Source organism: Rhinoraja longicauda, chromosome 31, assembly GCF_053455715.1.
Source record: "Rhinoraja longicauda isolate Sanriku21f chromosome 31, sRhiLon1.1, whole genome shotgun sequence".
NCBI lineage: Eukaryota > Metazoa > Chordata > Chondrichthyes > Rajiformes > Arhynchobatidae > Rhinoraja > Rhinoraja longicauda.
This window is the reverse complement of record NC_135983.1, coordinates 16570064-16597444: the sequence shown is the minus strand read 5'-3', so window position 1 is coordinate 16597444 and position 27381 is coordinate 16570064. Positions and strand designations below refer to the sequence as shown.

Sequence of the window (27381 nt, the reverse complement as noted above, 5' to 3'; positions counted from 1 at the left end):
ATGTTTCGCACAGAGGTTGAGGGCCGAAGGGCGTGTTCTTGTGCTGCACTGTCCTATATTCCATGTACTTGCACAGTTGCAGGTTTCCAGTAGGGGTCAGCAGAGATCAATGGGAAGCCTTGTTCTCCGGCTTGTTCTCCTACCCTTGCCTGGCACCTCCTCTGCTCGAATCACTTGGCTGAGTGGCCATCATGGCCAGGCCCAGGGTGGAGGCTGGGAACTGTGCTGACTCAGTGCAGCACCACATCCAGCTTTGCAATCCTCCAAAGATTTCATTCTTCAGACTGAAGAAGGGTCTCGACCCGAAACGTCACCCATTCCTTCTCTCCTGAGATGCTGCCTGACCTGCTGAGTTACTCCAGCATTCTGTGAATAAATACCTTCAGCAATGAGACAATGAACATAGAACAGTACAACTCAGGAACAGGCCCTTCAGCCCCCCAATGTCCATGCTGACCTTGATGTCAGGCTAAACTCATCTCCCCTCCCTGCATCTGATCCAATGAATTGCTTACTTGCTGCAGCCTAACCGGCCTGTAGGCGCAATTGCACACAGATAATATATAATAATCAATAACACAATAAACTAATAACAGTAATACTAGGCAACCATAATAGTGCAAAACCAGAGTCCATAGTGCAACCAAAGACGTGGTCCATAGATGGTCATAGTTGCTGAAGTTAGTGTTGTGCAGTGTTCAAGAACCAGATAGTTGCTGAGAAGATATATAAGAAAATAACTGCAGATGCTGGTACAAATCGATTTATTCACAAAATGCTGGAGTAACTCAGCAGGTCAGGCAGCATCTCAGGAGAGAAGGAATGGGTGACGTCACCCATTCCTTCTCTCCCGAGATGCTGCCTGACCTGCTGAGTTACTCCAGCATTTTGTGAATAAATCGAGTTGCTGACAAGTGATGTGTTGGAATTTGGAGGTCACGGTTTTTCGGCTCCTGTACCACCTTCCCCATGGCGGTAGTGAGACAGGGTGGCGTGGGATTTCTGATGATGCCGGCTGTCCTTTAGAGGCAGCGCCTCTTGTAGATCCCTTCGATGATGGGAAGGTTGGTACCTGTTAGGACCAGGCGATAACCACCACGCCTGGAGTACTGACACAAAATGCTGGAGTAACTCAGTGGGACAGGCAGTATCTCTGGGTCGGGTCGAGGCCCTTCTTCAGACAATTCTCATGGAGCATTGTGCCTTCAGCTGCCTGGGCCCCAGGCTCTGGAATTGCCTCCTCCCTAACCTATGGAAAGCTGTTAAATGTCCATACATTTTCCCAAGCCTTTTCCCGATTCTCCTAGCATCTTGTTAGATGTCAATCGTACAGCTTTGAATACATTCGGTGAAAATCGTTATAGACGTAATAATAGACATCACCCATTCCTTCTCTCCTGAGATGCTGCCTGACCTGCTGAGTTACTCCAGCATTTTGTGAATAGACATAATAATTATCATTTGAAGGCACCCTGTTAGGGTGGGCAGCGATGTTGTGCGATGTGGAAATTTTAGTTTTCCTTTTTCTCATTTTCCAACATGTTCCAGTTGGATGCGGATCGTGAAGAGGACGGCATATTCAACGATATCAATGCTGTGGTGGTGGAGAGACTGTTCTCGACAGCAAGATATGGTAAGATTTGTTTTGGCAAAATGACCGCCACTTCCCTCTGCAGTGCACGGCAGGAAGTTCCAAGGATGGCACGCATCAAACAGGAAGGGATTCTTGGAAGCAATTCCCTCTGCAACAGTTGTTTTTCCTTGAAACAACTTGTTGACTTTCTGATGTTTGTTCTGTGACAAGGTTCAGCTAAGGTGCATGAACTCCTGGCGTGAGAGGGGTGTTGTAAAGACTAGCCAGCCGCCTAGCCTGGTTTTAACAGCAATGTTGGAAACACCCTGCAGGTCAGGCGGCATCTGAGGAGAGAAAAACAGCAGTAATGTTATTTTTTAATTTTGGATTTCCAGCATCTGAGTTTTTTACTTTTCTTGCCCTGTTTGTAAACCGCCCATTAATAGGTTTGGGACAGAGAAGGCATTAACCCATAAGGGCTATTGGAGTTTCATGGAGTTTAAAGTGTGAGGTGTTGGATTTTGGGAAGTCAAACCAAGGCAGGACATTCACAGTGAGCAGGTGGGCCCTGGGGAGTGTTGTAGAGCAAAGCAATCTAGGAGTACAAGTGCATAGTTCCTTGAAAGTGGTGCCACAGGTAGATAAGGTGGGGAAGAAGGCTTTTGGGTTACTGGCCTTCATCAGTCAGGGAAGGGAGTATAGAATTTAGGATGTCGCATTACAGTTGCACAACACATTGGAGAGGCACACTTGAAGTACTCTGTTCAGTTTTGGTCACCCTGATACAGGAAAGTTGCCATTAAACTGGAAAGAGTACAGAGAAGATTTACGAGGATGTTGCCAGGACTGGAGGGCCTGAGCTTTTGGAGGAGGTTGGGCAGGCTAGGACTTCATTCCTTGGAGTGCAGGAGGCTGAGGGGCAGAGTCTTTTACCCAGGGTAGGGGAATCAAGAACCGGAGGACATAGATTTAAGGTGAGAGGAGAAAGATTTAATAGGAACCTGAAGGGGAACTATTCACACAGAGGGTATATGGAATGAGCTGCCAGAGGATGTACTTGAGGCAGATACAATAACAACGTATAGAAGACATTTGGACAGATACATGGATGAGAAAGGTTTGGGGGATATGTGCCAAACACTGGCAAAGGGACTAGCTTAGATGGGGCACCTTGGTCGGCGTGAACAAGATGGGCTGAAAGGCCTGTTTTCTTGCTGAGTGACACTCACTATAATTCATGGTTGCAAGGCCGGGGATTGGACATGTCAGTGAGTACGTCAGAGACTGTGACCATCAGCTGTGAAGAGGTTGAGTTGGAACTGGGACCAATGGAGGAAAAGACAATCGAATCACCATGTGGAGAATTTGCCAATAGACAATAGGTGCAGGAGCAGGCCTTTCAGCCCTTCGAGCCAACACCGCCATCCACAATCAGTACCCCGTTCCTGCCCTCTCCCCATACCCCCAGGCTCCGCTATCATTAAGAGCTCTATCTAACTCTGCCGTATCCCTACTGACTGGGCCAAGTGTCCTTTCACAATGTAGACACAAGCAACTGCAGGTGCTGGTTTACCAAAAAAGGGGCACAATGTGCTGGAGTAACTCAGCGGGTCAAGCAGCTGCCTGGCCTGCTGAGTTACTCCAGCACTCTGTGACCTTTCCCAATGTTACTGCAAGTATGTAACACGATACGATACGATAGAACTTTATTTATCCCAGCAGGGAAATTGATCTGCCAACAGTCATAAAAACACAAGATACATGAAACATGGAATTAAAGTGACAAGTGGGCAGGATTGGGGATGTGCAAAGGTTTGGGGAGGGTGGGGGTGGGGGTGGGGGGGGGGGGGGTCAGTCAGTCTACCCCACGACAGAAGGGGGAGGGGTTGTACAGTTTGGTAGCCACAGGGTAGAGGGATCTAATGTGGCATTCTGTACTGCATCTTGTAACGAACCCTCGCTTTCCTCACTCTTTCCTTGCAAGGAACGAGCTTTCAAACATGTCCGTCTTCAGAGCTGCACTCCTAGTGCCCCAGCTCTTCAATATATTTGCATTGCTAAGATCATCGAGCCACAGAAATGGAAATGTGGACCGACTCTGGGGTTTATCATTTAAATATCCTGAACTGAGAGGCAGCAGGATGAATGATGGTCGGGGGAGGAATTACTCCGGTCCCCATGTCCGAATATATTATCACACAAGAGCCTGTTGAATAACACATTCATTCCACACTCTTGTCTTCCATAAGTGGTACAAGATTTGAATACTATTCAATCCAGTGTGCCTGAAGCTCCCACTTTACTGCCACCCATTTGCGAGTGGGTGAAGCATAGAATATAGAACAGCACAGCGCAGGAACAGGCCCTTCGGCCCACAATGTCTGTGCCGAACATGGTCCCAAGACCGACTCTTAATCCATATCCCTCCATTCCCTGCATATCCATGTACCTATCCAAAAGCCTCTTAATCACCACTATCGCATCTGCCTCCACCACCAAGTGGTAGCGTGTTCCAAGGACCCACCACCCTCTGTGTAAGAAGAAGAACTGGCCCTGCACATGTCCTTTAAACTTTGCCCCTCTCACCTTAAAGTCACTCCCTCTTGACGCTGGATGTGTGGTCCACATTGCCCACCAGTAAACTGGATCATTGAAGATGTGTAGGAAAGAACTGCAGATGCTGGTTTAAACCAAAGGGAGACACAAAAAGCTAGAGTTAATCAGCGGGTCAGGCAACATCTCCAGAGAAAAGGAATAGGTGGCATTCTGGGTTGAGACCCTTCTTCGGACCTTAATTGATGATGTTCCTTCCTTGGCAGTGTTTGCCCATTCACTGTCAACTCGTCAATGGTCTGTGCCTCTGCTCTGCCTGAGTAGGCAGCTGATGTTTAACATGGAATCCATTTGAGAGGAGGATGTGTTGAGTTGTTAAGCGAGCATAGGCTTTGACCCGTCAGTTCCTCATTAGCTCCCCGGTATGTGTGTCAAGGTTAACCCTTTCATGGCACTGCTGGCTCTGCTATTGACTGGTCCAGGCCACCGCTTAGATGGGAGGGTGTGTGGGGGAAACTATGGTTGGAGCAGAAAGCATATCTGTCCTCGGAAACGGCAAAGAATGGCACAGCTCGATAGACTCCATGGTTTTAGTAACAAAGCACAACGTACTGGAGCTCAGTGGATTAGACCCCATCAATGGATGGAAGTTTATTGTCACGTGCACCAAGGTAGAGTCAAAAGCTTTCTGTTGTGTACTCTCCAGTCAGCGGAAAGATTATACATGATTACAATCAAGCTGTTCACAGTGTACAGATACAGGAGAAAGGGAATAACGTTTAGTGCAAGATACGGTGGCGGCACGGTGGCGCAGCGGTAGAGTTGCTGCCTTACAGCAAAAGCAGCGCCGGAGACTCAGGTTCGATCCTGACTACGGGCGCCATCTGTACGGAGTTTGTACGTTCTCCCCGTGACCTGCGTGGGTTTTCTCTGATCTTCGGTTTCTTCCCACACTCCAAAGACGTGCAGGTATGTAGGTTAACTGGCTTGGTAAATGTAAAAATTGTCCCTGGTGGGTGTAGGATAGTGATAATGTGCGGGGATCGCTGGTCGGCGCGGACCCGGTGGGCCGAAAGGGCCTATTTCCGCGCTGTATCTCGAAACTAAAAAATAAAGTCTGATTAAAGACAGTTTCTTTTTGGGACCCTTCTTCAGCTCTGAAACGCCCACTGTCCATTTGCCTCCACAGATGCTGCCTGATCCATTGAGTTTAGTTTGGAGATAGAGCGTGATAACAGGTCTCTTGACTCACCGAGTCCAAGCCGAACATCGATCACCCATTCACACCAGTTCCATGTAATCCCACTTTCTCATCCGCTCCCTACACACCAGGGGCAATTTACAGCGGCCAACTAACCTACAAACCCACATGGCTTTGGGATGTGGGAGAAAACACAGACGGCCACAGGGAGAACATGCAAACTCCACACAGACAGCACCCGAGATCAGAATAGAAGCTGGGTCTCATTCCTCAAGCACTTTGCTCAAGATTCCAGCATCTGCAGTTGTGTGTGTCTGGGGATTTAGGACCCTAATTCTGGAGGGTCAGGAAGGGGCAGGTATAAAGGAAGGGATGTTTTATGTACACAGGGCCCACAAAACCCCCTGAACAGCTCAGGGGGAGCAGATGGCCAGGCAGGTCATAATCATAATCATACTTTACAAGCCAAGTATGTTTTGCAGCATACGAGGAATTTGTTTTGCCACACAGTCATACCAATAAAAAGCAACAGGACACACAAAATACATTTTAACATGAACATCCACCACAGTGACTCACTCCTCCACATTCCTCACTGTGATGGAAGGCGAAAAAAAGTTCAATCTCTTCTCTTCTTTGTTCTCCCGCGGTCGGGGGCCTCGAACCTTCTGTTGACGGGACGATCTTGTCTCCCGAGGCTGGCGGCGTTTGGGCCCTCAACATCGGGTCGATCTAGTTCCTGCATGGGGGGGGGGGGGGGGGATCTCAGCTTCCCCGCGCCGGGTGATCTGACCCCGGTCGGGGCTGATCGAAACCTGCGCCTGGAACTTCCCAACATCGGTCTCTACCCAAGACTGTGAGCTCCTCGATGTTGAAGTCCGCAGGCCGCGGTTGGAGCATCGATCCCAGGCAAGGGATCACAGGCTCTGGCGGTAAGTCCACAGCCCCGCGGTGGGGCTCAAAGTCAGTCCCGAGCAAGGCCGCCAGCTCCATGATGTTAGGCCGCAGAGCGACCGGAGATACGATCTGGAAAACAATCGCATCTCCGGCAAGGTCAGAGATTGAAAACCAATCTCTTACCACCGAGCAGTGGGAGCAGATGGCCAGGCACGTTAATGCCACAATCAAACAGCCAGCAACCTTGGTGCTGTACAACAAGATGTTCTCATGCGCTCAAAGGCAGTGAACTTGGAGAGAACCTGTCGCAACTCCAAAATCCACTTCAGGTGATGCTTATTTTGCCATTGTCACTCGCCAACGAAACAAGTTACACACAAGGAACTGCAGATGCTGGTTTACAAAAAAGGACACAAAGTGCTGGAGCAACTCGGCAAGTCAGACAGCATCTCTGGAGAACCTGGATTGGCAAAATTTAGGGTCAGGACCCTCCAATGTACAACAACCCCCTTCTTCCCCCCCACCCCTCATTGTTCCCTCTCCCTTCCCTGTGCCCCATTTGCATGTGCACCCATTTCTCCCTTTCCTCTTGTTTTTCCCCCAACTCTACCATCTGTATTCCTTCCTCTGACTTCACACTTTGTACATCTTCTATCCTTATCTCCTCGTCTCACACTTTTTTTTGGGTCTTTTTAATTCCAGCCTTTGTCCAAATGTCAGTCAATTAAAATCACCCCCCCGCTCCCCTCACTTGTATCCACCCATCACTCGCTGAACTTGTACCCACCCATCACTCGCTGAACTTTGTCTCACCCCCACATCTCTTCCAGCTTTCTCCCCCCCCCCCCCCCCACTACAATCAGGCTGAAGAGGGGTCCCGACCTGAAACGTCGCCTGTCCATGTTCTCCAGTGATGCTGCCTGATCCACCGAGTTACTCCAGCACGTCGTCTTTTTTTTTACAAAACAAGTTGTACCAGTCAAGGTTCTGATGCAACTGGTGCATGTTGCAACCTGTTCCTTCACACATTGCACTGCTTTGAACCTCCCCTCACTCACTGCCTGCACCCATTGGCAGGAAGTCAAGCACGGCAGCATGTTCATGCCTCAGGGATCCAGAGAGAATGTTAACATTGTTTGCTGCTGTCGATTTAGCACTATTTGGCACACGTAGCACTTATCCAATTACAGATCTGACAGGGAGTAGTTCCAGCTTACTAGGAAATGCATGAATAGGCAAGTTTTATTCTTAGCACCTGTTCTTTGGAAAGAGAATCCCCACTGATTTGAAAGGCATGCTGCACTGGAAGACCAGACCCAAGTAAATAAGAATAATAATTTGAATGGTTAATCCAGATGAGTACGAGAAGTTGCATTTTGCGAAGTCAAACCAGGGCAGGACATTCACGGTGGAAGGCATGGTCCCGAGGAGTGTTGTAGAGCAGAGGGATCTCCGAGTACATGCAAATAGTTCCCTGAACGTGGCATGGCGGGTAGATAGGTTGATGGAGGCTTTTGGCACGCTGGCCTTCATGAATCAGGAAAATGAGTGTAGAAGTTTGGACGTGATGTTACAGTTGAACAAGACGTTGGTGAGTCTGCACGTGGAGCATGGTGTCCAGTGTGCAGTGTGGGGACATCAGTTGAGCATCTGTACATGTTACGGTTGGGCAGAGAATGCTGGAGGTATGCCATCAGTAAACCAGCTTTGTCCCACTCTCCAATCCCCCAAGTATTGTGTCCTCCACATCCACCTGCAAGAGCTAATCCCAACAATACTCTGCCCGTGACAATCCACCCGCTGCTCTGGCTTCTCCCCTGGCCTGTGGGGGTTATTCTTGCTGTCTGTGCAGATTCCGTGGATGAACTGCTTGGAGGGGCTCTTTAATCGGTTTGTTGGCTCCAAGTGCCGAAAGTGCATGGTTGCCACGGCAGCCATTGACGTAATAGGTGGATAGGCTCTTCGTGGCCAGGACAATGATCCTGGGCTGATTGATGTTTCTTTCTTGATTGATGTTTTTTTGCAACACATCACAGCTCCCCACAGCCTTGCCTGAGAGCAAGGATAAGGAGCAGGGGCAGGCGATCTGGGAGACCGGCGGTCAGTAAAATGTAGGGCATTGGACCTTATTGATTGTGAACTTTCCATCTCTGGCGTTGAGCCCTGTTAACACGTGACAGGGCTCTGCAGAGCTTGAGGTGAATGCCCAGATCAATGATGTCAGGAGGGGGCAGAGACCGCAGGCTTCTGGCCCTCGACCGCGTGTGGGGGGCGGAGAGAACAAGCACTCTCTGGTCCAAAGGTTTCATCAACCCGCGGAAGAGTTGATGAGAATGTCGGTCGGTGTAAGACCAGTTGCCCATTAAAGATCCCTCCCAGATTTTAGGTCCATACTTCCTGCTGAGTATATTGGTTCCAACTTGGTGCCAGCTCCCTGCACAAGCTCTGTAGGGAGGTCCACACTGCCAGACCCACAGAAGGAACAGCTAGTGGTTCCACTTCCTCATGGAACATGTGTTCTGAAGTTCCAGGAGCAGAGTTAGGCAATTTGGCCCATTTTGCCTACTCCATCATTCAATCATGGCTGATCTATCTTTCCCTCCCAGCCCCATTCTCCTGCCTTCTCCCCATAACACCTGACACCCGTACTAATCAAGAATCGATCTATCTCCGCCTTAAAAATATCCGTTGACTTGGCCTCTGCAGTTACCTCAGAACCTACCGAACCCTAATGCAAAAGATAGACTCGAAATGCTGGAGTAACTCAGCGGGTCAGGGCAGCATCTCTGGAGAGAAGGAAGGGGTGACGTTTCGGGTCGAGACCCTTCGAAGAAGTCACCCCAAACTATCGTCGGTTTAAACCAGCATCTGCAGTTCCTTCCTACACATAACCCTAATGCAAACCAGCCAGACGGCTTGTGCAAGATGCCACTGCCAACCCTCATGCTGTACCTTGCCTTCAAACAAGCAATCAAACTGTTGCTGCAGTGTGGTGTCCGTATTTCACTGAACTGGATGTGGAAAGAGCAGCAGCAACCGCAGTGGCGTGGCAGCAGAGGGCGCCCCTGGGCATCTGTTCTGCACAGAGGTTCTCACCATCATCCCCTGCACAAGGACTGAGCTGAGCAGGAAGCTAGGAGGCTGGAGAGCTCACAAATAACCTCCCAAGATAGCAATCACGATTCGGACATGCCCAAAAGTGCTTGAGCATATGCTGGAGACAGGGCACAAAGAGGTGGCTCTCTGTTGCAAGTTTATGGTCAATGGATTGCTGCTTTTATTTTAAATTGGCCCTTTCACCAGCCGGCTGACAGGCTGGTGGATTGATTGTAAAATGTAGGCACCCTGTAGTGTCGGACATTTGTACATCGCGAGCCCCAACTGGAACGAGCAGCAGCGTGATGAAGACGCGTTTAGTTATCCACTGCCACACACTCGGGGCAAATTACAGAGGCCAATTCACCCCACCAATTCCACGCCAACTATTGATTACGCTAGTTCTGTGTTATCAAACTTTCTCACACACTCCCCACACAATTTACAGAGTCTAATTAACCTGTAAACCCACACGTCTTTGGGATGTGGAGGGAAACCGGAGCACCTGGAGAAAATCTGCGCGGTCACATTGACAATAGGTGCAGGAGTAGGCCATTGGGCCCTTCGAGCCAGCGCCGCCATTCACCGTGATTATGGCTGATCATTCTCAATCAGTACCCCGTTCCTGCCTTCTCCCCATATCCCTTGACCCAGCTATCTTTAAGAGCTCTATCTAACTCCCCCTTGAAAGCATCCAGAGAATTGGCTTGTGTAAGAAAATAACTGCAGATGCTGGTACAAATTGAAGGTATTTATTCATAAAATGCTGGAGTAACTCAGCGGGTCAGGCAGCATCTCAGGAGAGAAGGAATGGGTGACGTTTCGGGTTGAGACCCTTCTTCAGACTGATGTCAGGAGAGAAGGAATGGGTGACGTTTCGGGTCGAGACCCTTCTTCAGTCTGAAGAAGGGTCTCGACCCGAAACGTCACCCATTCCTTCTCTCCTGAGATGCTGCCTGACCTGCTGAGTTACTCCAGCATTTTGTGAATAAATACCAGAGAATTGGCTTCCACTGCCTTCTGAGAATTCCACAGTTTAACAACTCTCTGAGTGAAAAAGTTTATCCTCATCTCCGTTCTAAAAATGGCCTACCCCTTATTCTTAAACTGTGGCCCCTGGTTCGGGACTCCCCCCAACATCGGGGACATGTTTCCTGATGAGAACATTAAACTCCACACATTCCGCGACCCGAGGTCAGGATTGAATCCGGGTCTCAGGCGCTGTGAGGCAGCAGCTCTCTGTGTTTCATTTTTTTTTTTAAATTCTCATATTTTATTCATTGTCCATCCCATTAGTTGCACTGATTCCACAGCCATCATCTTGATGTTTCGTTGAAATAACTAGAAAGCCAGTGCGTGAGTGACGATACTGGGCAGCACCATGTCACGGCTCAGGTCTGTGTGTTACTGAGAGGGTTTAATGGACATTAAACGTTGACGCTTAGGTCCCGACCAAATCATTCCCCTCTCACCTTAAACTTCTGCCGATGGCTGGTGCTGGGTTTGCCTGTTTACCTAGTGCGCCTGATTGCGAGCATCCACATCAGCTCCGTTACAGCAAGGGCAGGAAGGAGCCCGGGTGCGAAGGACTGGATTTTCAATGTGGATGTTCAACAGTCCAACTCGCTCTCTCTCTCTCTCTCTGTTCCCTTCAGAGGCGGCCAGCGAGGAGTGGTTAGAGATGACCGACAAGACCTCGCGACCACCGGCCAGGCCGGAGCCTCTCGTCCAGGTGAGTGACCGCTGGCAAACCGGGGCTGCCAACCGCAGCCAGTCCTTGTGCTTGTGGAGAGAGAGACAGGCTCACCCCGTGGCCGAACGTCCCTCCCACTGAGTGCTTCCTGGTGTCAGAACAAGAGTGTGGAAGGCACGCATGTTGCATCGTGAACTCTGTTAGCTGCTCAGTGAAGCAGACCACGCCCAGAAAGAGAACGAAACCAAGAACTTCTCGGGAGTCCTGAAGATAGACACAGAATGCTGGAGTAACTCAGCGGGACAGGCAGCATCTCTGGAGAGAAGGAATGGGTGACGTTTCGGGTCGAGACCCTTCTTCAGACTGACGTCAGATTCTTGGGAGTCCTTTCCGTTTGCCCGCTGGTGAAATGTTTCTGAAAGGTGGTCAGTCTTGTGATGTATGGTGGCGCAGGGGGTATGGGGAGAAGGCAGCAAACGGGGTACTGATTGAGAATGATCAGCCATGATCACATTGAATGGCGGTGCTGGCTCGAAGGGCCAAATGGCCTCCTCCTGCACCGATTGTCTATTGTCTGTAGTTGCTGCCTTACAGCGTCAGAGACCCGGGTTCGATCCTGACTGCGGGTGCTGTCTGTACGGAGTTTGTACGCCCTCCCCGTGACCTGCGAGTGTTCTCTCCGGGATCACCGCTTTCCACCCACACTCCAATAGACGTGCAGGTTTGCAGGCTAATTGGCTTGGTAAAATTGTAAATTGTCCCTAGTGTGTGCAGGATAGTGTTAGTGTGCGGGGATCGCTGGGCGGCGCGGACTCGGTGGGCCAAAGGGCCTGTTTCCGCGCTGTATCTCTAAACTAAACTAAGCTAAAAGTATGAATGGGAGAAGATGGAAATTGAACATAGAAGTTGGGATGTTATGTTAGAGATGTTGGTGAGGCCGCACTTGGAGTATTGTGTTCGATTTTGCTCACTCTGCTACAGAAAAGGTGCCATTTAAGCTGCAAAGAGTGGAGAGAAGATTCACGAGGTTGTTGCCAAGACTCCCGGGGGGTGGGGGGGGGAGGGGAGAGAAGGGTGCTTGCACTATAAGGGGATATTGAGCAGGCTAGGACTTTATTCCTTGCAGCACAAGAGGCTGAGAGGTCATCTCATAGAGGTGTATCATTTCATGAAGGGAATAGATATGGTAAATGTACAGAATCATCTAAAGGGCATAGGTTTAATTTGGGAGGGGAAATATTTAATAGGAACCCGAAGGTTAACTTTTTTACACAGACGGTGGTGGGTATATAGGTGGAGCTGCCAGAAGAGGTAGTTAAGGCATGTACTATAACAGCACTAAAAAGACTCTTGTACGAATGTGGATAGGGAAGGTTTAGAAGGATTTGGGTCAAATGCGGACAAAGTTGATGCTCAGGTTCTGACTAAATCTTTCCCCCGTCACCATAAACTTATGCCGATGACTGGTGCAGGTTTCCATGTGCTTAGATGGGGCATCTTGTCAGTATGGGTAAGTTGGGCCGAAGGGCCTGTTTCTGTGCTGTATAACTCTATGACTCCAAGACAACTTACACACAGCAAGCTCCCGAGATGCAACACAACACAGCCTCCATTTAAATAGCGTTGTTGACTGCATTGCAAAGTGCTCTGCAGTGAATGAAATGCCTCTAACATGGAGTCACCGTTGTATCTCGGAAGATGTGCAGTCACTCTGTACACGGTGAACTTCGATGAACAGCAATGATTCAGTGCAGCAACTCTCTACAAATATCTGGCACACTTTGGAGGTGGATGGGCAGATTTCCCACACTACTTGAAGTAATTCCAAGTAAAAATCCAACCCGTTTTCACAAAGTCAGAGAGTGAGACAGCACAGATCATGCCCTCTGGCCCAACTCATCCATGCCGAGCAAAATGCCCCATCTAAGCTAGTCCCATTTGCCGCACTTCACTATTCTGCAATAGTTCACATGTACAAAGACCCAATTGAGAACTGGAGAGGGAGATACATGATCAAAAGGCCACCCCTTTAAATTCTTTGCCTCAACTGCTGACCATTGGCATCTGTTCCAAGTGCCTACTTTATACCATCTCTCTGGAGCTAACAGGAACTTTTGACTTCTGTTCATTCTTTCATGTTTTTGTATGTGCTCTGTGTCAAATATCAGTCTCCAGACAACGAGGCAGCCACGAACAAAACATCCCTTGTATTTGTCCAGACTCCCATGATTCGTTTACAGTTTCCCCTTACTGAAATGTGCATTTACAGTCATAACGTTGTACAGCACAGAAACAGGCCCTTCTGCCTACCTTGTCCATGCTGGCCAAGTTGGCATGTTGGGCTCATCCTATTGCCTGCAGTTAGCTCCCTTCCTTCTAAACCCTTCCTATCCATCTGGAAACAATAGCAACAATAACATTCTTACTTGCTGCAGTTTTACAATCGCATTAACAACACAACAGATAAATATATAATAAATTATCAGTTGCACTTGGTAAGCCAGACCGTAATAATATAAGCCAAAGTAGGTAGCACAACCTTGGTGGTACAAAGTGCGTAGTAGTTTGGGTGCGGAGGTAGGGTCGTGGTCAGTGTTGTGGAGGCTGGTTCAAGAGCCTGATGGTTGCTGGGAAGAAGCGGTTCTTGAACCTGGAGATCATTGTTTCCAGGCTCCTGTGCCACCTTCCCGATGGTAGCAGCGAGATGAGAGTGTGGGCTTTTGACGATAACTGCTGCCTTCTAGAGGCAGTGCTTCCTGAAGATCCCTCTGATGATGGGGAAGGTCATGATCCATGATGGACCGGGCAATGTCTGCAGATCTCTGCAACCTCCTTCACTTTGGGGCATGCAAGTTACCGAACCAGGCCGCGATGCAACCAACCAGTACACTCTGCACCGGTAAACGTTCAACAGCCTATTCGGTGACCTACCGAATCTCCTCAGACCTCTGAAGAAGTAGCCGTCCATTGCTCCGTCAGTAGTACATTGGTTCATTAGTCTTGCCCTTGCAAACCCTGGGCAGTCAAATGCTCTCCCATCTGTGAATAGAGGGCAGAAGTCTGCCGCAGATTGATTGAGGGAGTATGTGCCCTGTCCCTGAAACCTGTGATATTCCACCTTCAGCCATTTTACAGTAGATGATCATCCTGCTGTTGTTGGAGCTGGCCATGAACATATGGGGCTGCTGGTTTACTGTTGTTGGCAGCGCTACAACTTTGAGAGCTTCTTGTGCCCTGGGGTGGTGGTCAGTCCAACAGAGGTTCCAGTCTCTCCTTGCAAGTGTGTTGGTGACCCCCGACCCCCCCGCAGCGATCTGAAGTGGGGGGTGTTAGGATTGAAGTGGCATCTTATACCATCCACGGCCTGCACTGTGGTCAGCTGGTTTTCGGCCCTCTGTTCGTGCTTTGACAGATGAGTAACGACCTGTGGATCTGCTCTCAGAACCCTGTGACACATTAGCTGAGCCAGCTGTTGCCTTCGTTAGCTGCTGATTTAGGAAGTAACACGATAGGTTTGCTGGAACCCTGAGCCTAAGGGAATGCACGCACTTTATTCAGCAGCCCGACCTGACTGCCTCCAGCCTCAGTCCAAAAATAGGGGATGGTAAATGTCAGAATGCCTTCTGATCGGTCCACTCGCCAGCCTGGAGCGACTCATTCCGTAACACTTGGAGTACCGGGTCCAGTTTTGCTCACCCTGCTACGGGAAGGGTGAAGCTGGAAAGGGTGTAGAGAGGATTGACAAGGATGCTGCCAGGACTCGAGGGCTTAAGCTGTAGGGGAAGGTTGGGTAGGCGAGCACTTTTAGATTTTAGATTTAGAGATACAGCGCGGAAACAGGCCCTTCGGCCCACCGAGTCCGCGCCGCCCAGAGATCCCCGATCCTACACACACTAGGGACAATTTTTACATTTTACCCAGTCAATTAACCTACAAACCTGTACGTCTTCGGAGTGTGGGAGGAAACCGAAGATCTCGGAGAAAACCCACGCAGGTCACGGGGAGAAGGTACAAGGTCCATACGGACAGCACCCGTAGTCAGGATCGAACCTGAGTCTCAGGCGCTGCATTCGCTGTAAGGCAGCAACTCTACCGCTGCGCCACCGTGCGTCATATAAAATCATGAGGGAAATAGATAGGTGAATGCACAGAGTCTTTTACCCAGGACTGAGGAATCATGAACCAGAGGACACAGGTTTAAGGTGAGGGGGGCACGATTTAATAGGAACCCGAGGGACAAGCTTTTCACACGGAGGCTAGTGGGTTACGGAACCAGCTGCCAGTGGAAGTAATTGAGGCAGGTACAGTAACAAAATGTAAAAGATATTTGGACAGATACATGGATAAGAAGGTTTTGAGGGATATAGGCCAAATGTAGGCAAATGGGACTAGCTGAGATGGCACATCTTGATCAGTGTGGGTGAGTTGGGCTGAAGGACCTGATTCCATGCATAATGACTGTGAATCTCTATAAACAACCTTTGATCTTCCCATGGTTATATTTTACACTTGGCAACATGGCTAAGCTTGCCATGCCGACCATCAAAGCTGGCCCCCATTTGCCCAGATTTGGCCCATATCCAATTCATTGGAGATAGACACCCCAGAAAGCTGGGGCAACTCAGCGGGACAGGCCACCATCCCTGGAGAGAAGGAATGGGTGATGTTTTGGATCGAGACCCTTCGGGTTTGACTCTGATGCTCCTGAGCACGATGATGCCAGTTTCTGAAGGTCCCCTCGTTGAGGTTGACTACATGACCACTGAACTGGCCTGGAGAGTGATTCCATCCCTGGACCAGACCAATGCAAGGGATGTTGCTGGAATTTAGAAGGATGAGAGGGGATCTTATAGAAACATATAAAATTCTTAAGGGATTGGATAGGAAAAATGTTCCCGATGTTGGGAGAGTCTGGAACCAAGGGTCATAGTTTAAGAATAAGGGGTAGGCCATTTAAGACTGAGATGCAGAAAAGAATTTCACCCAGAGAGTTGGGAATCTGTTGAATTCTCTGCCACAGAAGGCAGTGGAGGCCAATTCACTGGATGTTTTCAAGAGAGAGGTAGATATAGCTCTTTGAGCTAATGGAATCAAGGGATATGGGGAGAAAGCAGGAATGGGGTACTGATTTTGGATGATCAGCCATGATCATATTGAAGGGCCGATTGGCCTACTTCTGCACCTATCTTCTTTGTTTCTATGATCAGGGAAGAAATTGTACTCAGGAATTTATTAAGACTTGCCTGAAGATATCTTGGCTTTCCTTAATAAGAGCCCCAGCACTTTAGTTTAGTTTGGTGTAGAGATACAACGCAGAAACAGGACCTTCGGTCCACCAAGTCCGCACTGACCAGCAATCCCCGCACACTAACACTATCCTACACAGGCTAGGGTCATTTTACATTTATACAAAGAAAATTAACCTACAAACCTGCACTGTGGGAGGACACCGAAAATCTCGGAGAAAACCCAGGCAGGTCACGGTGTGAACTTACAAACTCCGTACAGTCAAGTACCCGTAGTCAAGATCAAAGCCGGGTCTCTGGCGCTGTAAGGCAGTAGATCTACCGCTGCATCACTGTGCCACCTTGTGTAATGTTGTTCAATGATCTCGCTCAGTGGTTAAATGTGACCAGACCCTTCTTCAGAAGGGTCTCGACCCGAAATGTTCCCCCTTCCTTCTCTCCTGGGATGCTGCCTGACCTGCTGAGTTACTCCAGCATTTTGTGAATAAATGGAACTAGCTTAGTTGGGGCATCTTGGTCGGCGGGGACGAGTTAGGCCGAAGGAATTGCTTCTGTGCTGCGTGACTGACTCTGTGGTGAAAGTACTGAGAACACTCCAGAGGTCAGGCAGCATCTGTGGAAGGTGGAAGGGTGAACATTTCAAGCCTGAGACTTCATCAAAACTAGAATATTTGTAATTAGTGAAGAAGGTGTGAGAGGGGATATCTAGGGCAAAGGGAATGTCCGTGAGATGATGGGGCCTGTGTTGCATTTTGAGATGAGCAGAACACCATCTATTGCCGACATCCAAATTGCCATTGACTCTGGTCGGAAAGAGCCGCATGGAGCGAGTGTTGAAGATCACGGCCACCAACGCTCGAAGCAAGTCCTTCAGCATGTGGTGATGCAACACGAGCCACATGACTTTCTGTTTTACCTCATACATTAAGCATTAATGAGGTGATTACACAAAGCTATGGAGTGTAATGATGTTTATTACCTGCCTTTGAGGTTTGGTTGCTATGCAGCTGAATGCTAATTCATCCTTTGTGTCTGGCATATTCATGTTTTAAATGAGGATTCATAGCGGGCTTTGCTCACAAAATAAGCCTTGCTCAACCATATTCCTCTCTCTTCTTTAGTTTTCCCCACTGCCATCAGGCTATTAAACATTACAACCTCCAATAAGCTCTGAAGTACATAAACATTGGTTTTGTCTTTTATATATATATATATATATATATATAAGAAAATAACTGCAGATGCTGGTACAAATCGATTTATTCACAAAATGCTGGAGTAACTCAGCAGGTCAGGCAGCATCTCGGGAGAGAAGGAATGGGTGACGTTTCGGGTCGAGACCGTTCTTCAGAATGATGTCGGGGGTGGGACAAAGGAAGGATATAGGTGGAGACAGGAAGATAGAGGGAGATCTGGGAAGGAGGAGGGGAAGGGAGGGACAGAGGAGCTATCTGAAGTTGGAGAAGTCGACGTTCATACCACCGGGCCGCAAACTGCCCAGGCGAAATATGAGGTGCTGCTCCTCCAATTTCCGGCGGGCCTCACTATGGCACTGGAGGAGGCCCATGACAGAGAGGTCAGACTGGGAATGGGAGGGGGAGTTAAAGTGCTGGGCCACCGGGAGATCAGTTGCGATATATGTATATATGTATATGTATATATATATGTATATGTATATATATATATGTATATGTATATATATATATATATATATGTGTGTGTATATGTGTGTATATATGTATACACACACACATATAGATATATTATGTTTCCTTGTTCTGTTGTGCTGCTGCAAATAAGAAGTTCGTTGTTCTATCTGGGACATATATGACAATAAAACTCGAGGTTAGACACAAAATGCTGGGGCAACTCCTCAGCGGGAGAGGCAGCAGCCCTGGAGAGAGGAAATGGGTGACGTTTCCAATCGAGACCCTTCTTCAGACTTCTCGACCCGAAACGTCACCCATTCCTTCCATCCAGAGATGCCGCTTGTCCCGCTGAGTACTCCAGCATTTTGTGTCTTATCTTCGGTGTAAAGCAGTATCTGCAGTGCCTTCCTGACAACAAAACTCTCTTGGCTCCCTTCTATTTTGGGCAGATCCTTGCATGAATTTCTGAGACGTTTTTCTGCTCTGCGTCTCTGCCAGAGATCCCCGGATCCCAGACGCACACTTCAGCCTCCGTCTCCCCAAGACGATGACCCACCCAGACCCTGTTTCCGAACCCCCAGGCACACCATACCCACGTCCATTGTTGGCTCCCCGCTGATCTGGTGACTCTCCCCGACGTCCTGCCCCACAACTGCACGCCTTGGCTGCCATTTCCTTGCCCACCTGCCCCAGTTACAAATCACACAACCCTTGCTCTTATTTAGTTTTCTCTGGCTTCTCCACTTCCGTTTTTGCAGATCAAGGCCTGGGCGGCACGGTGGCGCAGCGGTCGAGTTGCTGCCTTGTAGCCTCAGAGACCCGGGTTCGATCCTGACTGCGGGTGCTGTCTGTAGACAATAGACAATAGGTGCAGGAGTGGGCCATTCGGCCCTTCGAGCCAGCACCGCCATTCAATGTGATCATGGCTGATCATTCTCAATCAGTACCCCGTTCCTGCTTTCTCCCCATACCACCTGACTCCGTTATCCTTAAGAGCTCTATCTAGCTCTCTCTTGAATGCATTCAGAGAATTGGCCTCCACTGCCCTCTGAGGCAGAGAATTCCACAGATTCACAACTCTCTGACTAAAAATGTTTTTCCTCATCTCTGTTCTAAATGGCCTACCCCTTATTCTTAAACTGTGGCCCCTGGTTCTGGACTCCCCCAACATTGGGAACATGTTTCCTGCCTCTAACCCCTTAATAATCTTATACGTTTCGATAAGATACCCTCTCATCCTTCTAAATTCCAGTGTATACAAGCCTCGCCGCTCCAGTCTTTCAACATAGTAGTACGCAGTTCGTACGTTCTCCCCGTGACCGCATAGGTTTTCTCTGGGTGCTCCAGTTTTCTCCCACATTCCAAAGACCTACAGGTTTGTAGGTTAATTGGTTTGTGTAAGAATTGTAAATTGTGCCTGGTGTAGGATGGTGCTAGTGAACGGGGATCGCTGGTCGGTGAGGACTCGGTGGGCAGAAGGGCCTGTTTCTGCACTGTATCTCTGAACTAAACCGAAGTAAACACATCCGTTGCAGCTTTTATTTTGGTATACAAAGCTGACAGATTATCTTGGCATCTTGATGCGCTGAAGGGCAAGTTCCTGTGTTCTCCTGTTGCTTGTTCGATTCAGCACTAAGCTGGCTGGAGCTTAATGTGCATAGGTGCGGGTCTCCCTGTTAAATTTGTTTGGCCTGATGTTTAGCTGCTGCACCTCCTCCCCACGCCAGTGCAAGCTAACGCAGGATATCCTGCGGAATCACACCGGAAGGTCGGAGAGGGTGGTGAGGGGACAGAAGAGGTTCCCCCGAACGCTGCCTGGATTGGAGGGTATTAAAGGCTATTAAAGGCTATTAGCCACAAGGAGAGGTTGGACAAGATCAGATTTTTTTTTCCCTCTAGAATGCCAGCGGTTGATAAATTGATAATATTGTGAGAGGCATTGATCGGGTTGATGGAAACGTCAGAGTGGAGACGTCAAAGACTAGAGGGCATAGCTTTCAGGTGAGAGGGGCAAAGTTTAAAGGAGATGTGCAGGGCAAGGTTTTTACACAGTGTGGTGGGTGCCTGGAACGCACTGCCAGGGGTGGTGGAGGCAGATACGATAGTGGCATTGAAGATGCTGTTTAGATACAGATGTGGATGACGTGCAGGGAATGGAGGGATGTGGATGACGTGCAGGCAGAGGAGCTTAGTGTATCTTACCATCATGTTGGGCACAGACATTGTGGCCTGTGCCTCTGCAGTGCCGTGTTCCAGGACTATCAGAGCGTCTGGCTTTGTAGACGGCAGGCTGTGCTGGAGTTGACAGCGCAGCAATGCCACGATTGCCAGCACTTCCTCGCAGCTCCACGCCCCGGAACGTGTCCTGCGGTGGCGAGCGCCAGCTTTCCTGACGTGCCGTGAATTTCCCCTGGATTTTTCCTGCCTGCCAAACAAATCTACTCGTGGGCCCACACACTCCTCCCCGCTGCACATTAAAATCCTGGCCTGGGCTGCGACTAGGCTGTGCTGACATGCCCTGCCCCACCACAGGAGGATATATATAGACCGGGGAGATGTTGTCAGCCGCCACTTGTGCCTGTGGCCCTGTTTGCTGCCTGACCCACAGCAGGGGAGCCCGCTCACATTCAAGCCCATTCTAGGTAAGTGTTAATCTCACGTAATGTTTTTCTGCTGAATGCAAAGGGGTGATTAAATAATCATGCCCAGCCATTTGTGGTTGAGCTGTTTAAGAGTGAGGCTGCTGAACAGGGGGGGGAGTGCAAACTCTAAGCTCTGTGCATTTGTAGCATTTGGTCAGCTGTGAGAGGCACACCCTGGGGATGACTGGGCCTGACTTGTCATGTTCCTGCAATTACTCCGGCGATAGTTTGAGTCTGCTTTTGCCTGGGGCTCAGGGCAGAAAAGCTTTAGAAGCGTCAGTATTCTTCCTGAAAAAGCCGAAAAGCAGTGTTTAATGTGCAGGAAGGAACTGCAGATGCTGGTTTACACTGAAGATAGACACAAAAAGCTGGAGTAACTCAGCGTATCTGGAGATGAGGTATGGGTGACATTCCGGGTGGAGACCCTTCTTCATGTATCAGGCTTGCTTCTCGGAACGCCTTGTCTCCCGTTACCCTGGCAACGCGGCCCCCCGTGTGGTGTGGAGTGCAGTGTGAGCAGGGATCGGACTTGTGTAGAGAAATCGATGCAGAGGAGCCTGACCTGGCACGCTTCCTACCCATGTCTGGCCCGCTGGGTTACCCCAGCACCCTGTGGTTTTTGCTGCAAACCAGCAGCATCAGTTCCTTGTCTGGGAATTGCGGCGGTGCTTCCAACAGGTTTCAGTCAGGTGGCAACACCATGGGCACTGTCACTGGCACGTACGTCCCAGCAGCCACCCAGGGCAGCGTTCCTTGGAGCTCTCCTCCTGTCCACTCTCAGGAAAGATCTTTTCCCGCAGCTGGGGAATGTCAGACTGAAGAAGGGTCTCGACCCGAAACATCACGTCTTCCTTCTCTCCAGAGATGCTGCCTGTCCCGCTGAGTTACTCCAGCTGTTTGTGTCTATCTTCGGTTGAAACCAACATCTGCAGTTCCTTCCTACACAGTCCGACTGAGTGTCAGGAATTACGGGAGGGATGCCTTAGTCCAGGGCAAGTCATAGAGCTGTACAGCATTGAAACGGGCCCCTTTGGCCCACCTTGTCCATGCCAATTAGGGCTGGTCCCACGTGCCTGCATTGGGTCCATTGCCATTTAAACCTTCCTATCCATATACTTGTGCAAATGTCAGCATAGAGCCATTCAGTGTAGAAACTGGCCCTTCAGCCCATCTTGCCTATGCCAACCAACTTCCCCCACCTGTCTGTCTTTTAAAAGTCGCAGTTGTATCTACTTGTGGAGTTTCCCCTAGCAAGTCACTCCTGACCTCCTCAGATTGTAGCCCTGCGGGAGGTTATTTGACAGCCATGGCAACTTCCCATCACATTCCCTCGACCCTTTCCTGGTCCCAATCTTCACCGTACTTCCTGCAACGTTAGCTCAGTGCGTTAACTCTCTGTGCAGATAAATGAAACGGCACCTCCATACTGTCACACTCAGCATTTCTCTCACCCCGAGCCCCCCGTCCCCCATCCCACACACTTGCCCCTGAAATCCCCCTCCTCTACAACACCACATGACGTTCAGCAGGGCAGACATGAAACCATGTTTATCACTTCAGGTATCCCGATCAGGAATCTCAAGAATCTGAGGAAGGGTCTCGACCCGAAACGTCACCCATTCCCTCTCTCCCGAGATGCTGCCTGACCTGCTGAGTTACTCCAGCATTTTGCGAATAAATACCTTCAAGAACAAGCTTGACTTGTTCGTCCACATTTTATTCTCCAAAGTTGGAGGCTGCAAAATCCAGATAATTCTGACTCAGAGTAATGCAAAGGCAGAGACAAAAGGAACTGCAGATGAGGGAGTCCTGAGCAAAACACAAAGTGCTGGAGGAACCCAGGCAGTGTCTGCGGAGGGAATGGACAGAGTGATGTTTTGGGTCAGGGCCCATCTTCATTCCTTCCCCAGATGCTGCCTGACCTGCTGAGTTGCTCCAGCACTTTGTCTAATGGAAACACTGTGCTGTTGTTGGGTGTTGCCCCGGCCTGCACTGGCTCATCACAGTGACAGTCCTCCCATAGAAACATAGACAATAGGTGCAGGAGTAGGCCATTTGGCCCTTTGAGCCAGCACCGCCGTTCAATACGATCATGGTTGATCATCCAAAAATGGTGGAGGCGGATTCAATAGTGGTGTTTAAGAGGCTTTTAGATAGATGCATGGAATGGAGGGGTGTGGATCAAGCGCAGACAGAGGAGCTTATTTTAACCTGGCATTGTGTTTGGCATGGACATTGTGGGGCGAATGCCCTTGATCTGTGCTGTACTGTTCTATGAAGGGGTGAAAGGAGTGGTGGAATTAGACTTGGGTGGCCTCAGTAAAGAGGTGATGGAGGCAGGGTGAAGGGGTTTATGTGGGCAAGGCATGGTGAAAAGTGATGTGGGCAGGGTGAAGAGTGATGTGGGCAGGGTGAAGAGTGACAGAGACGGGGTGAAGAGTGATGGGGGCAGGGTGATGGAGGCAGGGTGAAGGGGTTTATGTGGGCAGGGCATGGTGAAGAGCGATGCGGGCAGGGTGAAGAGTGATGGAGGCAGGGTGAAGAGTGATGGCAGGGTGAAGGGTGATGCGGGCAGGGTGAAGAGTGATGGTGGCAGGGTGAAGAGTGATGGGGGCAGGAAGAGTGATGGAGGCAGGGTGAAGAGTGATGTGGGCAGGGTGGATGGTGATGGAGACGGGGTGAAGGGTGATGCGGGCAGGGCAGGGTGAAGAGTGATGAGGGCAGGGTGAAGAGTGATGGAGGCAGGGTGAAGAGTGATGGGGCAGGGTGAAGAGTGATGGGGGCAGGGTGAAGAGTGATGGTGGCAGGGTGAAGAGTGATGGGGGCAGGGTGAAGAGTGATGGTGGCAGGGTGAAGAGTGATGGGGCAGGAAGAGTGATGGAGGCAGGGTGAAGAGTGATGCGGGCAGGGTGGAGGGTGATGGTGACGGGGTGAAGGGTGATGCGGGCAGGGCAGGGTGAAGAGTGATGGAGGCAGGGTGAAGAGTGATGGGGCAGGGTGAAGAATGATGGAGGCAGGGTGAAGAGTGATGGGGCAGGGTGAAGGGTGATGGAGACGGGGTGAAGAGTGATGGGGGCAGGGTGAAGAGTGACGGTGGCAGGGTGAAGAGTGATGGGGCAGGGTGAAGAGTGATGGGGCAGGGTGAAGAGTGATGGTGGCAGGGTGAAGAGTGATGGAGGCAGGGTGAAGAGTGATGGGGGCAGGGTGAAGAGTGATGGGGCAGGGTGAAGAGTGATGGTGGCAGGGTGAAGAGTGATGGGGGCAGGGTGAAGAGTGATGGGGGCAGGGTGAAGAGTGATGGGGCAGGGTGAAGAGTGATGGTGGCAGGGTGAAGAGTGATGGGGACAGGGTGAAGAGTGATGGGGGCAGGGTGAAGAGTGATGGGGCAGGGTGAAGAGTGATGGTGGCAGGGTGAAGAGTGATGGGGACAGGGTGAAGAGTGATGGGGGCAGGGTGAAGAGTGATGGGGACAGGGTGAAGAGTGATGGGGGCAGGGTGAAGAGTCATAGAGACGGGGTGGAGGGTGATGGAGACGGGGTGAAGGGTGATGCGGCAGGGTGATGGAGGCAGGGTGAAGAGTGATGGGGGCAGGGTGAAGAGTGATGGAGACGGGGTGGAGGGTGATGCGGGCAGGGTGAAGAGTGATGGAGACGGGGTGGAGGGTGATGCGGGCAGGGTGAAGAGTGATGGGGCAGGGTGAAGAGTGATGGAGACAGGGTGAAGAGTGATGGGGCAGGGTGAAGAGTGATGGGGCAGGGTGAAGAGTGATGGGGGCAGGGTGAAGAGTGATGAGGGCAGGGTGAAGAGTGATGGAGACGGGGTGGAGGATGATGGAGACGGGGTGAAGGGTGATGGAGATGGGGTGAAGGGTGATGCGGGCAGGGTGAAGAGTGATGGGGGCAGGGTGAAGAGTGATGGAGATGGGGTGAAGGGTGATGCGGGCAGGGTGAAGAGTGATGGGGGCAGGGCACTGTCCACACAAGACCACAGTTGCTGAGGTTGGTGCTGTGCAGTGTTCAAGAGCCTGATGGTTGCTAGCGAGATACTTTTCTTGAAGCTGGTGGTCACGGTTTTCAGACACCTGCACCTTGTTCCCGATGGAGGTAGTGAAACTATGGGGTGGGTCTTCGATGACATTAGTTGCCTTTTTCAGGCAGCGTCTCCTGTTGATCCCTTCAATGGAGGTGAGGACACGACTTGTGATGGACTGGGCAGCGTCTACCACTTTCTGTAGTCTCCTCCATTTGAGTTACTGATGCAACCAGACATTTGTCTGTCTACTGTACAGTACCAGTGCATAGCTCTGACCCACAGTGGGACTTTACCCATTCAGCTAACGTTCCTTGTGGGCTTTTGACCTTTTACAAATTAGCTGAGTCTTTGGAAAGGCTATAGATAGCTTGAATCTGCTCTGTCGCTTTTTTGGGGGGAGGGGGTGAAGGAAGGGTCGTGGCAGATAAACGCCACCAACAGCACTGTGCCAGTTGTCAGATATTTCTGAAGCAGTCTCTTTCCCATTGGTTTGAAGAGGTTGCAAGGGTTAAAACAAAAACAGGTGACAACTGTGTGTGGGACAGAAGGCAGACATGTGCAGGGCAGGGCAGGGCAAGGAGAGCAGAGGGCAGGGCTGTGCAGGGCAGGGAGAGCAGAGGGCAGGGCAGGGCAGGGCAGGGAGAGCAGAGGGCAGGGCTGTGCAGGGCAGGGAGAGCAGAGGGCAGGGCAGGGCAGGGCAGGGAGAGCAGAGGGCAGGGCTGTGCAGGGCAGGGAGAGCAGAGGGCAGGGCAGGGCAGGGCAGGGAGAGCAGAGGGCAGGGCTGTGCAGGGCAGGGAGAGCAGAGGGCAGGGCAGGGCAGGGAGAGCAGAGGGCAGGGCTGTGCAGGGCAGGGAGAGCAGAGGGCAGGGCTGTGCAGGGCAGGGAGAGCAGAGGGCAGGGCTGTGCAGGGCAGGGAGAGCAGAGGGCAGGGCAGGGCAGGGCAGGGAGAGCAGAGGGCAGGGCTGCTGGAGGTAGAGGGAGCAGAAAGGAGACCCACTCACCTGCAGCCAGTCCGGTCCTGCCAGCTGGCTGACCCCACGATGAAGGAGACATTTTTACAGACGCACACAGATAACTTTCATCAGCTGGTCACCTTCTGCTGGTCGAAGCTCTGGGATGAAGGAGCACTGGCTGCAGTTGGACTTTAGAGATGCAGAGTGGAAACAGGCCCTTCGGCCCACCGAGTCCGTGCCGACCAGCGATCACCCCCCGTACACTAGCACTATCCTGCACACGAGGGACAATTGACAAGTTTTACAGAAGCCAATTAACCTATAAACCTGCACATCTTTGGAGTGTGTGAGGAAACTGGAGCACCCGGAGATAACCCATGCAGTCACAGGGAGAACGTACAAACTCCATGGAGACTGCGCCCGTAGTCAGGATCAAACAGGATAAAAGCCATTTGGACAGGTATACGGATAGGGAGGATTGGAGGAACATGACAGGCAAATGGGACTCGCCCAGACTGCCAACTAGGCACGGGACCTCCAGCTGTTCACCCAGATGGTGCCCAGTCCAGCTCAAAGCAGGAGGTCAGATGTGCCAACACCTTCCAGTTTATCTCTGACATCCGCTTTACAACGTGCCAATGACAGGCAGGAGCAAGCTGATCCACACACAGTGGGTAGCTGACTAAAGAACAATACCCCACGAGAATGTGTTGGGTCTGCTGCAGGCATGTGTGTGCACACCTACCTACACACGTGCACACACACTACCCCGCTCAAACTCCCATACACAAACACACACACCTACACACACCATGCACACCCACATAAGCACAGGCAGGCAAGTCCACGCACACCTATACATGCCTACACACACACACCTACACACACATACCTACACACACACACCTACCTACACACTCACACCTACCTACACACACCTACCTACACACGCATACTCACACGCACACACCTACCTACACACACCTACCTACACACGCACACACACACACCTACGTGCACACACACACCTACACACACACACCTACACACACACACACACCTACACACACACATCTACACACACACACACCTACACACACACCAACCTCAGCACACCTACCTACACACTCACACCCACATACACACACACCTACACACCCACACATACACAGAGCAGGCAATGCACATATGTAATACATGCAGCCAATGTCCTGACTGATGAATGCAAGCACACCACTGATTAATTGCCAGGCTTTGACCTGTCTCCCCTCCTCTGCTCCAGTCTGAAAACCTCCAGGTTCAAGAACAGCTTCATCCCAGCAGCCAACAGGCTCTTGAACCGTGCACAACGCTAACCAATGAACGACGGATTGTCTTGAGTTGCTTCAGGCTTTTGTTGCACTAATATTGGAGTTATTAATAAGTTGATTTTGTTTTTGTTTCTTATATATGATTGATGTGTATTGTTTTACAGGGCAGTTATGGTACTGCAAGTAAAAATGTAATTGTCCAGACAGAACAATTAAACACTGTGTAGTAATGTGTAGGATTCTATCGTGTCGTATTGTAGCCCACAGCTAACAAGGGCCTGTCTCCTTTATCATCTTTACTTTTTGCATATCTTTCATTCATTCGTTCCATGTCTCTCTATATCACCGTCCATATCTTTCGTTTCCCTTTCCCCTCTGAATCTCAGTCTGAGGAAGGGGCTCGACCAGAAACGTCACCTATTCCTTTTCTCCAGAGATGCTGTCTGACCTGCTGAGTTACTGCAGCTTCTTGTGCCTATCTTTGGTTTAAGCCAGCATCTGCAGTTGACTCTTGCTACCCTCTTGACTTGCTCTTG

At 50.3% G+C, this 27381-nt stretch overlaps 1 protein-coding gene and 1 long non-coding RNA gene across 4 annotated transcripts in view; one reads left to right on the top strand and one right to left on the bottom strand.

Annotated features, from left to right (window-relative positions):
- The window catches only part of LOC144608208 (adenylate kinase isoenzyme 1-like), a 93987-nt gene that overhangs the window by 41077 nt on the left and 25529 nt on the right, over positions 1–27381 (top strand). For 2 of the 3 annotated variants that reach the window (XM_078425761.1, XM_078425760.1), the window contains exons 8-9: positions 1549–1633; positions 10976–11052. In XM_078425761.1, the coding sequence (XP_078281887.1) occupies positions 1549–1633; positions 10976–11052 (162 nt within the window). Of the gene's footprint in view, positions 1–1548; positions 1634–10975; positions 11053–20126; positions 20551–27381 lie in introns of those variants that run through there. The other variant, XM_078425763.1, reaches the window with a different exon arrangement.
- Positions 888–20366, bottom strand: LOC144608209 (uncharacterized). The gene is made up of 3 exons (XR_013549181.1): positions 20111–20366; positions 4160–4253; positions 888–1917 (listed from the first exon to the last, which is right to left on the bottom strand). It is a non-coding gene; the product is annotated as an uncharacterized LOC144608209 (long non-coding RNA).